General features: G+C 51.2%; 1 protein-coding gene across 3 annotated transcripts in view; it reads left to right on the top strand.

Moving 5' to 3' along the window:
* LOC129713298 (cytoplasmic polyadenylation element-binding protein 2-like) overlaps positions 1-16552 on the top strand; it is a 33143-nt gene extending 16591 nt beyond the window's left edge. For 2 of the 3 annotated variants that reach the window (XM_055662251.1, XM_055662252.1), the window contains 7 exons: positions 2766-2856; positions 4162-4329; positions 5525-5614; positions 7903-8021; positions 11838-11952; positions 13734-13915; positions 16068-16552. In XM_055662251.1, the coding sequence (XP_055518226.1) occupies positions 2766-2856; positions 4162-4329; positions 5525-5614; positions 7903-8021; positions 11838-11952; positions 13734-13915; positions 16068-16313 (1011 nt within the window). In that variant the 3' untranslated portion in view covers positions 16314-16552. The remainder of the gene's footprint in view (positions 1-2765; positions 2857-4161; positions 4330-5524; positions 5615-7902; positions 8022-11837; positions 11953-13733; positions 13916-16067) is intronic. The other variant, XM_055662254.1, reaches the window with a different exon arrangement.
* The last annotated feature ends 1394 nt before the right edge of the window (positions 16553-17946 follow it).

Genomic DNA, 17946 nt, shown 5'->3' with positions numbered 1-17946 from the left:
GCAGGAGAAAGGGGTTAGGAGGGAGAGGTAGATCAGCCATGATTGAATGGCAGAGTAGACTTGATGGGCCGAATGGCCGAATTCGGCCATTCGGCCCATCAAGTCTACTCCGCCATTCAAGTCTACTCTGCCAACTCAGCCATTCGGCCCATCAAGTCTATTCCACCATTCAACCATGGCTGATCTATCTCTCCCTCCTAACCCCATTCTCCTGCCTTCTCCCCATATAACCTCTGGCACCTGTTCTAACCGGGAATCAAAGATAGTCCGAGGGTCTCCAAAGAGACCAGACTGGTTAAGGATCGGTAATGGTTAGCAAGTACCCAGGCATTCCAAATTCCAGACGTCTTGGCAGCGGCTCCACTAAAACATTGAGCTTCCTGTGCAGGAACTGCGGAGAAAACGTCAGGACCATGCAGACCTGGCAGCTGCAGATACATTCCTGGTGTGAGATCTGTCCTTGTCAGCAATCAGCTGGAAAAGCAGGTCTGGCACCCGCCACTTGCAAATGTGGCATCCTCCTGAGATTTGTGGGGTGGGGGGGGGGGGGGGGAGGCATGGTTCTGAGTGTAATGTTTGATCAGGTAAAGAGGCGAATTGTGCAGAGGACTTTCTCCAGTTGTAACGACAGCGGGCTGGTGTGGATTGCTAAAGGGAATGCAGTATAGCGTGTGTGCCTTGATTTGCTGACTGTGTTTGGCGCGGTGGTTCACAGGAGGTTTGCTTCAGGCCTTCCGGCGGATGGTAGGAGCTGTGCCCTGAGAGAGAGGGAAAGAGAAGGAGAGAAAGAGAGAGAGAGGAAAAAGAGAGAGAGAGAGGAGAGAGCGAAGGGGGGAGCGAGGGAAAGAGGAGAGGGAAAGAGAGAGGGAGGGGAAAAAGAAAGAGAGGGTGGAGAGAGGGAAAGGGAGAGAGGGAAAAAGAGAAGGAAAGAGAGAGAGGAAGAAAGAGAGAGAAAGAGAGAGAAAAAAAGAGAGAGAGCGGAGAGAGCGAAGGGGGGAGCGAGGGAAAGAGAGAGGGAGGGGAGAGAGAGAGGGGAAAAAGAAAGAGGGTGGAGAGAGGGAAGAAGAGAGGGAAAGAGAGAGAAAAGTGGGGGGGAGAGAAAGAGATTGAAAGGGAGAGAGAATGAGAGAGGGAAAGAGAGAGAGAGAGGGGAAGAGAGGGGTAGAGAGAGAGGGGAAGAGAGGGAAAGGGCGAGGGGGAAAGAAAGAGAGAGAGAAAGGGGGAAGAGAGAGAGGGGAGGGAGGGGGAAAGAGAGAGAGAGAGGGGAAGAAGGGGAGAAGGCGCTGAACAGCGCAGAGCAATAAAATCAAGGTGACTGGGAGTTGTACGCGGTCACAGGGATACAGAATAGAAACAGCGTTATGGTGGCGCAGCGGTAGAGTTGCTGCCTCACAGCGCCAGAGACCCGGGTTCCATTCTGACTGCAGATGCTGTCTGCACGGTGTTTGTACGGTCTCCCCGGGACCACGTGGGTTTATGCTGGGTGTCCCTGTTTCCTCCCACACACCAAAGGCTTGTAGGTCAATTGGCTTCGGTAAAAATTGTAAATTGTTGCTCACGTGTAGGATAACGTATGGGGATCATTGGTCACCACGGGCTCAATGGGCCGAAGAGGCTGTTTCTGCACTGTGTCTTTAATTTACTAAACTAAACAGTGGGGTGGAGGGGTGTCGGGCAGTGGGGCCACTTCTGAAGCGCAGGCACTGCTGTGGGCAGTGGCCGTCTAGTTTATGGATAGCAAGATCCCACAGGCAGTAAATGTGAGAACAACCAGTTGATGTGTTTTGTTCAGAGGGAGAAATATCGCAGCTGCTCAAAATAGCACGACGAGCTTCATTCAATGGAAATTAAAAAATACCCGCAGATGTTGGAGATCTGAGATAAAGTGTACAGATCCACCACCGATTTCCGGGCATCTGGTAGTCCGGCACCTCCTTTAATCCAGACAAATTTACCAGAACTCGTATGAGTGGTCGGAGTGGACTCGATGGGCCGAAGGGTCTGGTCTCTCGGAGCATCCCACCCCCTTCCTCTCCCAAAGGCCGTGACCTCTGTCGGCCCGGAAAAATGTAGAACCCATGTGGTCATGGGGAGAACGTGCAAACTCCATACAGACAGTACTCGAGGTCAGGATCGAACACGGGTCTCTGGCCATGTAAGGCAGCCACTCTACCGCTGCGCCACCGTCTTGGGAAAAATAATTTCTTCAATTAATGTCTCTGTGTGTAGTTTTGAGAGACACAAATGCTGGAGTAACTCAACGGGACAGGTACAGAAACATAGAAAATAGATGCAGGAGTAGGCCATTTGGCCCTTCGAGGCAGCACCCCCATTCAAAATGATCATGGCTGATCGTCTAAAATCAGTACCCCGTTCCTGCTTTTTCCCCATATCCCTTAATTCCTTTAGTAAGTAAGTTTATTGGCCAAGTATTCACATACAAGGAATTTGCCTTGGTGCTCCGCCCACAAGTAAAATCATGACATACAGTGACGAATGACTCGGAAAACACTAAACATTAATTATAATAATAAGACATTAATGATAAAACACCGTTGATCAAGCATGTGAACCAACAAAATACTTTAGTCCTAAGAGCTAAATCTAACAGCATCTGTGCATCTCTGGAGAGAAGGATTGAATGGGTGACGTTTTGGGTCGAGATCCATCCTTTGATGATGGCACTGACTTGTTAGATTTCAGTAGACAGTCAGAATGTTGTGCCCTGCTTGGTCTCACGTCCTTGCTATGTTTAATCATTTCAGGAATGGACCCAGCCCTACGACACGTTCAACATGCACTCGTTGGAGAACTCGCTCATCGACATCTTGCAGAACGAGCAGGAACCGCTGAAAAGTGAGTGGGGGTTGAAAGTGCACAGTCCCCCCTCCCTCCCTCCCTCCCTCCTACACGTCCATTCACAGCCGCTGACCCCTGGGTTTTACTTTGGAGCGTGGGAGGAAACCGAAGATCCCGGAGAAAACCCACGCAGGTCACGGAGGGGAACGTACAAACTCTGCACAGACAGCGCCCGCAGACAGGATCCAACCCGGGTCTCCGGCGCTGCAAGTGCTGTAACCCCCACCCCACCCTCCCTGGTTGTGTGTGTGTGTGTGTGTGTGGGGGGGGGGTTGTGTGTGTGTGTGGGTGTTAGAGTGTGTGTGTGGGGGGGGGTTAGTGTGTGTGGGGGGGGTAGTGTGTGTGTGGGGGGTTAGTGTGTGTGTGTGGGGTGGTTAGTGTGTGTGTGTTGGGGGGGTTTAGTGTGTGTGTGTGTGGGGTTAGTGTGTGTGTGTGTGTGGGGTTAGTGTGTGTGGGGGGGGGTGAGTGTGTGTGTGGGGGTTTGTGTAGTGTGTGTGTGGGGGGTTAGTGTGTGTGTGGGGGGGGTAGTGTGTGTGGGGGGGGGGGGGTAGTGTGTGTGGTGTGTGGGGGGGGGGGGGGGGGGGGTGGGTGGGGGGGGGGGGGGGGTGTGTGTGTGTGTGTGTGGGGGGGGGTGTGGGGTGTGTGTGTGTGGGGGGGGTTAGTGTGTAGTGTGTTGTGTGTGGGGGGGTTAGTGTGTGTGTGTGGGGGGGTTTAGTGTGTGTGTGTGGGGGGGGGGGGGTTAGTGTGTGTGTGGTGTGGGGGGGGGTAGTGTGTGTGTGTGGGGGGGGGGGGGGTAGTGTGTGTGTGTGTGGGGGGGGTTAGTGTGTGTGTGGGGTGGTTAGTGTGGTTGTGTGTGTGTGGGGGGGGGGTTAGTGTGTGTGTGTGGTTAGTGTGTGTGTGGGTGTGGGTAGTGTGTGTGGGGTTAGTGTGTGTGTGTGTGTGTTGGGGCGTTAGTGTGTGTGTGTGGGGGGGTGTAGTGTGTGTGTGTGGGGGGGTGTTAGTGTGTGTGTGTGTGTGTGTGTGTGTGTGTGTGTTAGTGTGTGTGTGTGTGTGTGTGTGTATGGGGTTAGTGTGTGTGTGTGTGTGTGTGTGTGGGGTTTGTGTGTGTGTGTGTGTGGGGGGGGTTAGTGTGTGTGTGTGTGTGGGGGGGGTTAGTGTGTGTGTGAAGCCGCAGGCCCCCTCCACCCCCGCAACCCTGCGTTGAGAAGACAGGACCCAACGGGGCCCCCTTGGTCTGGTTCTTTACTGGATTTAACATGGAGTAAGGAATGTACAAACAACCGCGGTCCTTCTCACCCGCAGGTCGGTCGGCTCTCTTCCCCGTAGAAGATGGTTTCCTTGACAACGGCCAGGGTGACCAGTCCTTATCTTCGGGCTTGAACTCCCCAGCGCTGAGTCAGAACGGGAAGCACGGAGAGCGATATTCCCGGAAGGTTTTTGTCGGCGGCCTCCCTCCCGACATCGATGAAGGTGAGATACATCGTCCTGCTCCCCATTGCAAGCCACCCACTTTATATCTGGGGCTCCCTGGAGGATAGAGAAGTCAATGCGTTCAGTGTTATGGGGTCCATTATATGGATGCTTGCGTTTAGTTGGTGTGGGGAACATGCTCATTAAAAAGACAAAATTGACAATGAGTGTACAGCTTGCAGCACGAGGTAGAAATGTAGCAAAATAGTTGCAGGTGGAGGCCATTCAGCCCTTCGAGCCAGCACCGCCATTCAATATGATCATGGCTGATCATCTAAAATCAGTACCCCAGTTCTTCTGGTCAAGAAGGAACTGCAGATGCTGGAAAATCAAAGGTACACAAAAGTGCTGGAGAAACTCAGTGGGTGCAGCAGCATCTATGGAGCGAAGGAAATGGGCAACGTTTCGGGCCGAAGAAGGGTTTCGGCCCGAAACGTTGCCTATTTCCTTCGCTCCATAGATGCTGCTGCACCCGCTGAGTTTCTCCAGCTTTTTTGTGTAACCTGGAGATACACCATGTTGATCTCAGTGGAGATACACCAAGTTGCACCACAGAGAGCATATTAACGTATGGCATCTCTGTGTGGTATCTCAGCTGCACGGAGGCAGAGAGGAGAGCTCTTCACCGCGTCGTCCACAGAGCGCAGAGGATTATTGGGACACAGCTACCAGCCTTGGAGGGCATCTGCCACACACGGTGCCTCAGGAAGGCCGTCAGCATCCATAAAGACTCCTCACACCCTTGTAATGGACTGTTCGAACTACTTCCCTCCGGCAGACGTTACAAGGCCTTCTACGCCCGAACCTCCAGACTCAGGAACACCTTCATTCCCAGAGCTATAGCGGCTCTGAACCGGCCCTGCTGAGTGCCCCCCACCCAGACCGTCTCCCTCAGATGGTCACGTTGCACAGACACATCTGCATTTTAGTCTGTTGAACTGTTTTGACTATTTTACTGTTGTAATGTTCTTTTTACAAACCATGTTCTCGGGGTATCTAAATCTAAATGTTATTAGTTATTTAAGTTATGACATCAGATGGAAGCTGCATACCAAATCTCGTTGTGCTTATGTGCAATGACAATAAAATATATTATTATTATTATTATTATTGATCTCAGTGGAGATACACCAAGTTGATCTCACCAAGTGGACATATACCAAGTTGACCTTATTTCCTCCTTGTTTCTGACCAGATGAGATCATCGCTACCTTCTGCTGCTTCGGCCAGCTCATGGTGGACTGGCCTCACAAGTCCGGGAGCAAATCCTACTTCCCACCCAAAGGTAAGACCTCCACATCCACCCAGTGTTAGCACCGGGGAGAAGCTGCGTAAAAAGAGCTTGCAGAATAGTGCTTCACCAAGAGAGGACGCAACGTGCTGGAGTAACTCAGCGGGTCAGGCAGCATCGCTGGAGAACAAGGATAGGTGACGTTTCTGGTTGAGACCCTTCTTGCAGACTAGTGGGCTCGCTGAACATCCTGGTGAGGTAGTGAGGACATAGTTTATTATCATGTGTACTGAGGTACAGTGTAAAGCTTTTTTTTGTAACAGTATCCAGTCAGCAAATGACTACATGATTACAGTCCAGCTGTCCACAGTTTACAGATACAGATACATAGAAACATAGAAATTAGGTGCAGGAGTAGGCCATTCGGCCCTTTGAGCCTGCACCGCCATTCAATATGATCATGGCTGATCATCCAACTCAGTATCCCGTACCTGCCTTCTCTCCATACCCCCTGATCCCCTTAGCCACAAGGGCCACATCCAACTCCCTCTTAAATATAGCCAATGAACTGGCCTCAACTACCCTCTGTGGCAGAGAGTTCCAGAGATTCACCACACTCTCTGCGTGAAAAAAGTTCTTCTCATCTCGGTTTTAAAGGATTTCCCCCTTATCCTTAAGCTGTGACCCCCTTGTCCTGGACTTCCCTAACATCGGGAACAATCTTCCTGCATCTAGCCTGTCCAACCCCTTAAGAATTTTTGTAAGTTTCTATAAGATCCCCTCTCAATCTTCTAAATTCTAGAGAGTATAAACCAAGTCTATCCAGTCTTTCTTCATAAGACAGTCCTTTCTGTCCTGGGCCTCCTCCATTGCCAGAGTGAGGCCCAGCATAAATTGGAGGAACAACACCTCATATTTCGCCTGGGTAGTTTACACCCTAGCGGTATGAACATTGACTTCTCTAATTTCAGGTAGTCCCTGCTTTCTCCCTCCTTCCCCTCCCCTTCCCAGCTCTCCCACACAGCTTACTGTCTCCGCCTCTTCCTTTCTTTTTCCCGCAGCCCCCCGACATCAGTCTGAAGAAGGGTCTTGACCCAAAGTCGCCTACTCCTTTTCTCCGTAGGGCAACAGGCGTTTCGGCCCACCGAGTCCACGCTGACGATCGATCAGCTGTTCACCGCTGCCTTTATGTAATCCCACTTTCACATCCACCCAGAGGCAATTTTGAGGCTAAGTCACTCCAGCACACCAAGGACACACTTTGTTGTGTAAACCAGCATCTGCAGTTCTTTTGTTTCTACATTATATGAGGTTGAAATAGCAGCAATTTCGGCATTATGGCCCAGCCAACGAGCTGCTGCCTTACAGCGCCAGAGACCCGGGCACGATCCTGATCACGGGCGCTGTCTGTGCTGAGTTTGTACGTTCTCCCCGTGAACTGCGTGGGTTTTCTCCCAAACCTTTGGTTCCCTCCCACGCTCCAAGGGCGTACAGGTTTGTAGGTCAATTGCCTTGGGTACAAAGGTAACAAAAATGTCTCGAGTATGTGTAGGGCAGTGTTGATGTGCGGGGATCGCTGGTCGGCACGGACCCGGTGGGCTGAAGGGCCTGTTTCCCCGCTGTATCTCTAAGCTAAACTAAACTAATTACATGTGTAGGAAGGAAGTAGACAATAGAAGATTGACAATAGGTTCAGGAGCAGGCCATTCGGCCCTTAGAGCCAGCACCACCATTCACTGTGATTAAGGCTGATCATCCACAATCAAGAGTCAAGAGTCAATTTAATTGTCATTTGGACCCCTAGAGGTCCAAACGAAATGCCGTTTCTGCAGCCATACATTACACACAAATAGACCCAGACACAACATAATTACATTTTACATAAACATCCATCACATAGCTGTGATGGAAGGCCAAAGAAAAACTTATCTCTCCACTGCACTCTCCCCCCCCCCGATGTCAGAGTCAAAGTCAAAGCCCCCGGCTGGCGATGGCGATTGTCCCGCGGCCATTAAAGCCACGCCGGGTGGTGCGAGGTCGCACACCGGGTCTTGGTGTTGGAGCCCCCGGTGTGCGCTCGCAAAGTCACGCGGCCGCTCCAGCCGCGCGGACTGTACCCCGTTCCTGCCTTCTCCCCATATCCCTTGACTCTGCCCATTTAAGAGCTCTACCAAAGATAGACACAATCTCCTCCAGTCCAGAGATGCTGCCTGTCCCGCTGAATTACTCCAGCATTTTGTGTCTGTATGTATCTAAACTCAGTTGCTTTGAACTTAATCCTGTTTCGTTGTTTGAATTGAACGGCAGAGCTCCACATTGACCAGGGTGCCTTGGTTTTGCAGGTTACGCCTTCCTGCTGTTTCAGGAGGAATGTTCTGTCCAGGTTCTCATCGACGCCTGTTACCACGATGACGGCAAGCTGTACCTTTACGTTTCCAGCCGTACGGTCAAGGACAAACCGGTGAGTGTGGCCCCAACTGGTCATGATGAGGATGGATGCTATGAGAATGCAGGGTGACTTGGACAGGTTCTTGGTTCTTGGTTGCTTGGTCCTCCAAAATATTCCAAATGGAATTTAAACTGGAGGTGGTGGAGGGAGGGCTTAAGCCAGAAAGGGTTATTGGGAAGAAAGAACAACTTTAAATTTAGTTGCATCTGGTTGGGTAACTATAATAGGGTGGAGATTATTCCATTTAATTTGTGGGGGAAGAACAAATTGCTGTACACATCTGTCTTCGTAGCTGGGATCACAAATTGGGTCGAATGCCCTCGTCTGCTCCTAATTGGTTTGGTGTAGGTCTTGTAGTCTACGTCGAGCTGACCATTTAACATTTTGTAAAAACAGGTCAAACGCTGAGGTTCACGTCTGTCTTGGAGAGGGTTCCACCCCAGAGAATTCAGAAGTTTGGTGACACTTGCTTCTCTCTCATAGGTGTTAGTAACAAATCGAGCTGCCTGTCTTTGGACACGTTCGATGGAAGAAATGTTTTAATTTGTGTATGGGTCCCATGCTGCAACTGCGTAGTCCAAATGAGGTCTAACGAGGGTGAAGTATAGCTTGGTTGGGGTTGGGGGAGTGGGCAAGATGCATGGCAGATGAGGTTTAATGTGGATAAATGTGAGGTTATCCACTTTGGTAGCAAAAACAGGAAGGCAGATCACTATCTAAATGGTGTCAAGTTGGGAAAAAGGGAAGTACAACGGGATCTGGGGGTCCTTGTACATCAGTCTATGAAAGTAAGCATGCAGGTACAGCAGGCAGTGAAGAAAGCAAATGGCATGTTGGCCTTTATAACACGAGGAATCGAATATAGGAGCAAAGAGGTCCTTCTGCAGTTGTACAGATCCCTAGTGAGACCGCACCTGGAGTATTGTGTGCAGTTTTGGTCCCCTAATTTGAGGAAGGACATTCTTGCTGTTGAGGGAGTGCAGCGTAGGTGTACAAGGTTAATTCCCGGGATGGCGGGACTGTCATATGCTGAGAGAATGGAGTGGCTGGGCTTGTAAACTCTGGAGTTTAGAAGGATGAGAGGGGATCTTATTGAAACATATAATGTTATTAAGGGTTTGGACACGCTAGAGGCAGGTAACATGTTCCCAATGTTGGGGGAGTCCAGAACCAGGGGCCACACAGTTTAAGAATAAGGGGTAGGTCATTTAGAACGGAGACGAGGAAAGAGAGAGTTGTGGGTCTATGGAATTCACTGCCTCAGAGGCCAGTAAAAAGGTTGCACAGCAGGGACCTGTACATTTACTTTAGACATACAGCATGGAAACAGGCCCTTCGGCCCACCGAGTCCGTGGCAACCAGTGATCACCCCGTACACTCGAACTATCCTACACACACTGGGGACAATTTACATCTTTGCACGTCTTTGGAGTGTGGGAGGAAACCGGAGTGCCTGGAGAAAACCCACGCGGCCCCAGACAGCACCCTTAGTCAGGATCGAACCCGGGTCTCTGGCGCTGTAAGGCAGCAACTCTATCACTGTGCTATGTGACGGGTCTTGCACATTTTTCTCTGAGCCTGTCATACCACATTCTATACTCTGCCCGCTTTATCTTTTGTACACTGATTATCTTCTCCCCTGCACTGCCTCTGTGCTTGAGCATGGTATGATTGGCCTGGATAGTAAGCAAACCAAAGTTTTCCACTGTATCTTGGTAGATAGTAATAGTCTTACTCCCATCCTCTTGGGGTGAAGAAGGGTCTCGACCCGAAACGTCACCCATTCCTTCACCCCAGCGATGCTGCCTGTCCCGCTGAGTTACTCCAGTATTTTTGTGTCTATCTTCGGTTTAAACCAGCATCTGCAGTTCCTTCTTTTGCACACGTCCCCTATCCTCACATTGTGTTTATCCCACTCTCTTTTGAAAGTCAGAGTGGAACTGCATCAGTGTCTCTTGATCAGGAAGTAAATTCTGATCGTTCAGCATTCCAGCACGCCAAACAAAAAAAAAAATCCCCTTGTCTGTGGTTCATTGGAGATGAGTTCGGTTTAATTTAGAGATACAGCGTGGGAACTGGGCCCTCTCGGCTCACCGAGTCCGCACCGACCAGCGATCCCCGCACACAAGCGCTGTCCTACACACACCAGGGACAAGTTACGATTTAACCGAAGCCAATGAACGTCTTTGGAGTGTGGGAGTTCTCGGAGAAAACGCACGCAGGTCACGGGGAGAACGCACAAACTCCGTGCAGGCAAGCACCCGGAGTCAGGATTGAACCCGGGTCTCTGGCGCTGTGAGGCAGCAACTCTGACCCTGTGCCACCCTGTAGGACAAGTGAGTGCATTTGGGTACAAAAGCTGTTTCCCTCCGCTCAGAGAACATTCAAAGTCATCGAGGCACCGCAGGAACTGATCTGAGGGTCAATATTATGCACTGGTTAAACTCTGACCCACTTGGACAGCTAGCTTGCTGTTGGCTGTTTAAAGATGTGTAGTGTTGAAGTGGGATAACAAAAATACCAGAGCTAATCTATTACAGAATGAAACGAGCGGAGTGGCCTGAGTTTAATTAAACGCTTCAGTTTATAGAAAGGGTGAAACTACAGAAGATGTACAGACTCAAATCTTCCAAGAAGGCAGGATGCATCAGGAAGGCTAGAAAAGCAACTGTAGGCACAAAGTGCTGGAGCAACTCAGTGGGTCAGGCAGCATCTCTGGAGAAGACCTATCTTTGGATAGGTGACGTTTTGGATCGGGACTCTTCAGAAGAAGGGTCCCAACCTGAAACGTCACCTATCAAAGTTCTCCAGCGAGCGGCATGGTGGCGCAGCAGTAGAGTTGCTGCCTCACAGCGCCGGAGACCCGGGTTCGATCCTGACTACGGGTGCTGTCTGCATGGAGTCCGTACATTCTCCCCGTTACCTGTGTGGGTTTTCTCCAGGTGCTCCGGTTTCCTCCCACATTCCAAAGACGTGCAGGCTTGTAAGTTAATTGGCTTATTTCTGTACATTGCTCTTGGTGTGTTGGATGTGAAACTGGGATAGCATTGAACCAGTGATCGTGGACTTGCTGGGCCGAATGGCCCGTTTCCATCCTGTATCCCTAAACCAAGATGCTGCTGCATCCGCAGTTACTCCAGCACTCTGTGTCTTATTTTGTAAACCAGCATTTGCAGTTCCTTGTGAGTTCCTAAGAGTTGTGAGAGTATATGTACCAGGGAACTAAATGGGGAAATGGTATTATTGGGATTGCTCTAGGATATGGTATAAAATCAGAGGGGTACAGCACAGAAACGGGCCCTTCGGCCCATCATTTATTTCCTCATCTACACTCATCCCAACTGCGTACATTAGGACTGTATCCTTTTATGCCTTGCCTACAGTAGCTGCCTGTCTAAATGTTTAGATTAGTTTGGAGATACAGCACGGAAACAGGCCCTTCGGCCCACCTAGTCCATGCCGACCAGTCCCCGCACATTAATACTATCCTACACACACTAGGGATAATTTACAATTATACCAACCCAATTAACCTACAAACCTGCACCTGTACGTCTTTGGAGTGCGGGAGGAAACCGAAGATCTCGGAGAAACCCTGCGCAGGTCACGGGGTGACCCTACGAACTCCGATCCGACAGCACCTGTGGCCGGGATCGAACCTGGGTCTCTGCTGGTGCAAGGCAGCAACTCTACCGCTGCACCACCGTACTGCTTGAGCCGCTGAGTTACTCCTGCACTTGGTGTCATTTTTTCGTGTGTAAACCAGCATTTGCAGTTCCTTGTGTCAACGTGAATGTTTTACTGGTTTTGTTTGTTTCTGTGTTGCAGGTCCAGATTAGGCCGTGGACTCTGAGCGATAGTGACTTTGTTCTCGATGGATCCCAGCCTCTGGATCCCAGGAAGACCGTCTTTGTTGGTGGTGTCCCTCGGCCACTGAAAGCTGGTACGTTGCCTGAGGCTTTGTCTACTTTGTTTTAGAGATACAGCGCGGAAACAGACACACGCACACATACATACACACACACGCACACATACACACACACACACACACACACACACACACACACACACACACACACACACACACGCACACATACACACACATACACACACACACACACACACACACACACACACACACACTCACACACACACACACACACACACACACACACACACACGCACACACACACACACATACACACACACGCACACACACGCACACACACACGCACACACACACCACACACACACACACACACACACACACACACACACACACACACACACACACACACACACACACACACACACACACACACACACACACACACACACACACACACGCACACACACACACACACGCACACACACACACACATACACACATACACACACACACACACGCACACACACATACACACATACACACACACGCACACACGCACACAGACACACTCAGGCACACACGCACAGACGCACGCACGTGCACACACACAGACACACCCTGAAGAAGGGTCCCAACACGAAACCTCATGTATCCATGTTCTCCAGAGATGCTCCCTGACCTGCTGAGTTACTCCAGCACTTTGTGCTTTTTTTTTGTTGTTGTCAAACATGCATCTGCCGGTTCTGGGGGTCTCCAAGAGTTGAGAGGGTGCATGTACCAGGGAACTAAATGGGCAAGCGGGATCTTCTGAGCGATGGCATAGAATCAGGGGCGTACAGCACAGTAAGAGGCCCTTCTGCCCACCATGTCCATGCCAAGCTTTTTCCTTATCTACACTCATCCTGTCTCCCTGCATTAGGACCATATCCATCTATGCCTTGCCTCTGGTAACTGACTGCCTAAATGTCTCTTAAACGTTGGGTTGAAGCACCTGTTTCCATGATGTGTGACTATAACTAGTAGATTCATTGAGTCATACATTATGGACTCAGGCCCTTCGGCCCAACTTGCTCATGCCAACTGACATGCCCAATCTACACTAGTCCCACCTGCCTGCATATGGCCCACATCCCTTTAATCCTATCCTATCTCTGTACCGAAGTTAGACAGAAAAAGCTGGAGAAACTCAACGGGGACGGGCAGCATTTCTGGAGAGAGGAATGGGTGACGCTTTAGGTCAAGACCCTTCTTCAGAATGTGGCTCAGTCAGAATGCTCCTTCTTCAAACTGCGACTGAAGAAGGGTCTCGACCAGGAAGGTCAACTATTCTTTTTCTCCAGAGATGCTGCCTGCCCCGCTGAGTTACTCCAGCATTTTGTGTTGATCTGTTGTTCCTAGTCACCAGAATGAGTGAATGACTGCATACTTCAGTGTCACAAGTCAAGTCAATTTTATTTCTGTAGCACATTTAAAAAACAATTCTCGTTGACCAAAGTGCTTTACATCAATGCAGGTAATAACATGCTGCATACAATGGTACACAGATCTAACAATACATACATAAATACATACACACAGCGTTCCCTCAGAGGATCTCAAGAAACGCTTGTGAGTAGAAATAGGTTTTAAGTCTAGGTACAAGTCACAGTGAAATTCTTTGCTTGCACTCCCAAGGTATGCAAACAGTTACCACACAAAGGACACTGACAGAGTTACAACGTGTACATGTCGGGTTGCTGTGGGTTATTCGGCCACCTGGCTGGCGCTATGGGTGGGGGTGGGGTGGGGCGTGCGTGATGGTCGCGTGGACTAACGGCGGTCCCTGCCTCTTGCAGTCGAGCTGGCCATGATCATGGACCAGCTGTACGGAGGCGTCTGCTACGCTGGCATCGACACCGACCCCGAGCTGAAGTACCCCAAGGGTGCGGGCAGAGTGGCCTTCGCCAACCAGCAGAGTTACATCGCCGCCATTAGTGCCCGCTTCATCCAACTACAGCACCGGGACATCGACAAGCGGGTAAGACCTCCCCCTCCCCCTCCCCTATGTCTCCCCCCCCCCCCCCCCTTTGCACCCTCAGCCCACCCAAGGGGCAGAGTTGCTGCCTTACAGCTCTTGCAGCGTCGGAGTCCCGGGCTCAAACCCGACTACGGGCGCTGTCTGTACGGAGTTTGCACGCTCTCCCCGTGACCTGCGTGGGTTTTCTCCGAGATCTACGGTTTCCTCCCACACTACAAAGACGTGCAGGTTTGTAGGTTAATTGGCTTGGTATAAATGTGTATTAACCCTAGTGTGTGTGGGATCATGTCAATGTGCAGGGATCGCGGGGCGGCACGGACTCGATGGGCCGAAGGGCCTGTTTCCGCGCTGTGTGTCTCTAAACTAACCCCACGTCGGTGAAAGAGCTGGTGCTTTCCCTCAATCCACATTGTGCTCCTGCTGAGCCACTGCCTAACGGTGCCAGAGACCCGGGTTCGATCCTGACCTCGGGTGCTGTCTATGTGGAGTTTGCACGTCCTGTCCATGGCCAAATAGAGGGGAATTGCCCCTTGTGTGTAGGGAGTGGATGCGAAAGTGGGATGAACACAGAACTAGTATTGTATTGTATTGTATTGTATATCTTTATTGTCATTTCCTGAGTATTCGCATACCCAGAGGAAACAAAAAAACGTTTCTCAACCAGTGTCCATTCAGTGTGCATGAAAAATAAATAGAAATAAAAGATGCATGTCATGAACAAATTTAACACTCTACTAAACATTCAACAGCCGTTCCGACCGGCAGCGGCACAACAGTGGCTCTGCTGCAGTGTGGGGGTTTGTGAGCGATATTTGGCAGGGGGAAAAGTCCATTTAACAGTCTTATAGCCTGTGGGAAGAAGCTGAGGAGCATCCTGCTGGTTTTGCAGCTAATGCTCCTGTACCTCTTCCCAGATGGCAGGATGGAGAAAATGTCATGCGATGGGTGGTAGGGGTCTTTGATGATGGAGATGGCTCTGCTGATACATCTCCTCCAGTGTGCTGGAGACCGGGAGCAAAAACACAGTCAGAAGATGGTGGGTGATCATAAATCTTTCATAGGATTTGGCTCGAGGGGCCGAATGGCCTACTCCTGCACCCATCGTCTATTGTCTATAATAAGCACATCATCTGTGTTTTGGCAATGGCAGGGATAGCATTTATGTACGGGTGATCGCTGGTCGGCGTGGTGGACTGAAGGCGTGTATCACCAAACTAAGCAAAACTGGGCAAAACTAAACGGGAAGTATCCGTGGAAAGGGATCATCTCTTCCTCATCTGTTGCAAAGTTTTCCACCTGAAAAGATACAACGTCCCTCTGGTAGACACTGCCACCTTGTGGTTACCTGTAGGTGGAACGTCTCCATCATGAATTTTGTAGCTAGTGTAAGGTCTTGTATTAGTCTAGTGCCCCTCACAACTTAGCCTACAAACATCTTTGCCGTGTGGGAGGAAACCAGAGCACCCAGAGAAAACCCACGCGGCCATGGGGAGAAAGTATCCATATGATCATCCTAGATCAGTACCCCGTTCCTGCTTTCTCCCCATAACCCTTGATTCAGTTAGCCCTAAGAGCTAAATCTAACTCTCTCTCTTGAAGGTAGACACAAAATGCTGGAGTAACTCAGCGGGACAGGCAGCATCTCTGGAGAGAAGGAATGGGAGACCTTTTGGTTCGAGTCCCCTTCTTCAGACTGATGTTGGGGAGTTGGCGATACAGAGATAAAATGTAGTTGGAGTCAGTAATAGCCCTGTCCCACGGTACGAGTTCATTCCAAGAGCTCTCCCGAGTTTAAAAAAAAAAAAATCAAACTTGTGGTAAGCACGGAGAATAAACGTAGCAGGTACGTCAGAGCTCGGGGACGTCTCTTAGCGGCTCGTAACGCTAACGGCAGGTAAGCACGGGAAGACTGGTGAAGATTTTTCGACATGTTGAAAAATATCCACGAGAGCCCCGAGTACCGACGAGTGGCCATTACCGTAAATCTCCGAGTTGGAATCAGGGCAAACTCGGGAGAGTTCTTGGAATTAACTCGTACCGTGGGACAGGGCTTTAAGACTGGTGGGTGAGCTGGGAAGGGGGGGGGGGGGGGGGGGGGGGGGGGGGGTTTTCTCTCGTGTTAACTGGACGGAGGTGACCATAACCCATGCAGGTTGCTCTTGCCCGGCAGGTGGAGGTGAAGCCCTACGTGCTGGTGGACCAGCTCTGCGACGAGTGCCAGGGCGCCCACTGCAACGGCAAGTTTGCCCCCTTCTTTTGCGCCAACATCACCTGCCTGCAGTACTACTGCGAGTTCTGCTGGACGAGCATCCATTCGCAAGCTGGGCGCGAGTACCACAAGCCACTGGTGAAGGAGGGAGGCGAGAGGCTTCGGCAGCTGCCCTTCCGGTGGAGCTAAGACCCGTAACCGCCACCACCAACACCCCTCCGAGGGGCGCAGTCACCCGCTGCCACTTGGCGGCTCGTGGTTAACTTGCCGAACCCATTATTTAGTGTTTGTGCACCAAAATTTTCTTACCCAGTATATCTTTTGATTAATTTTTTTGTTTTAATTTTAAGCAGAAAAGTCTGGTTTTTGGGGTGGACACCCAGTGCGATGGGTTGGAGGGTGTGATCTGTGCTTCAGTTCTCAGAACAGTGAGGGAGGGGGGGGGGAGGGGACTCGGAGGGCAGGGTTGGGGCTGAGAGTGGGGCTGGTGATGTGTGGGGAGGGGAGGGGGTGTTTAAACAGGCTGCAGCGGCAGGCAAGGGAAGCAGTCCAATAGACTTGTTGTCCGAATGCACTTGCGTGTTCCATGTTCAATATCATGCTACTTTTCCGTGACTCTGCCCAGCGCTTGTAGCCCCTCCCACACACACAAGCCCCTCCTATCCACCGAGGCCCCGCCCATTACCATGTGGCCCCTACCACCCATATACAGCCCCGCCTTCCCTCCATGTGTACGCACACATATATGTACACACCAACACACGTGTACACACATGTACAAACGCACCTGCACACACACACACACACACACACACACACGTATGCATACACACGTGTACTCCTATATACACACACACACGTAAATAAGTGTATACACACGCACATTTCTATCCATATTCACGCAGACATGCACACCTGCAGTCACACGCACCCACATACATGTGCACACACACGTTCACACACACAAAAACATGGATCGCACTCCCCTCCACTACTCCCCCACCCACCCCATATCCATCACCGCACCTGCCCTCCATCGCACACAGCACATACGTACTCGCATCCTCATCCTCCCCCTCCCCCCCTCACTCCTTCAACCCCCTCCACGCTCAGTGGAAGCCCGTCGTTGCCCTGCTCCTGCCCGTCCGCCCGCCCGCTCCCTGCAGCCCACCCTCTCACTCCCTCCCCGAACACTACCACCCTCACTCCCCTCCCCCCCCCCCCCCACTCCCTCATCCCCCCCCCACCCTCACTCCTATCTTCACTCCCTCACCCCATCCCTCCTGTGTGTGTGTGTGTGTGTGTGTGTGTGTGGTTTTGTGAGTTGGATGAGAGTGGTCAGTTGATAACAAGAGGACAGACTTGGAATGTATTTAGCAGCAGTGGGGATAGGATCAGTGGGCGGGTGGGGGTGGGTGTTGAGGGGCTTTGCATTTCCCACCAGAGCTGGGGTCTGGTCCAGCAAGTCACCATTCCAAACACAGCGGAGGTGGAGAAGGCCATGCAGGAGATGGCAGTGTGGAGTGTGGGGTAGTCCCAGTACCTGCTCCCGCTCACCTCCACACCCACAGCACCAGGAGGTGGCCAGGAGAAGGAACACCTTCAAAGTCTGGCAGTATTCGAGGAGCAAAGCACGTTCATGGAAACTAGTACACTCTCTCTCCCCTCTCTCGCCCACAACTCTTCTGTGTTTCCCCTCCCCCTCTCTCCCTCTCTCCCCCCTCCCCCACTCTCCCTCCCCTCTCCATTCCTCCCTCCCACCCTGACCCCAGCACCCACCCTGACCCCAGCACCCACCCTTGACCCCAGCACCCACCCTTGA

This window comes from Leucoraja erinacea, chromosome 35, assembly GCF_028641065.1.
Source record: "Leucoraja erinacea ecotype New England chromosome 35, Leri_hhj_1, whole genome shotgun sequence".
In the NCBI taxonomy this organism is placed as follows: domain Eukaryota; kingdom Metazoa; phylum Chordata; class Chondrichthyes; order Rajiformes; family Rajidae; genus Leucoraja; species Leucoraja erinaceus.
Note: the sequence above shows the minus strand (reverse complement) of the source record. Positions and strands in the feature narration are given on the sequence as shown.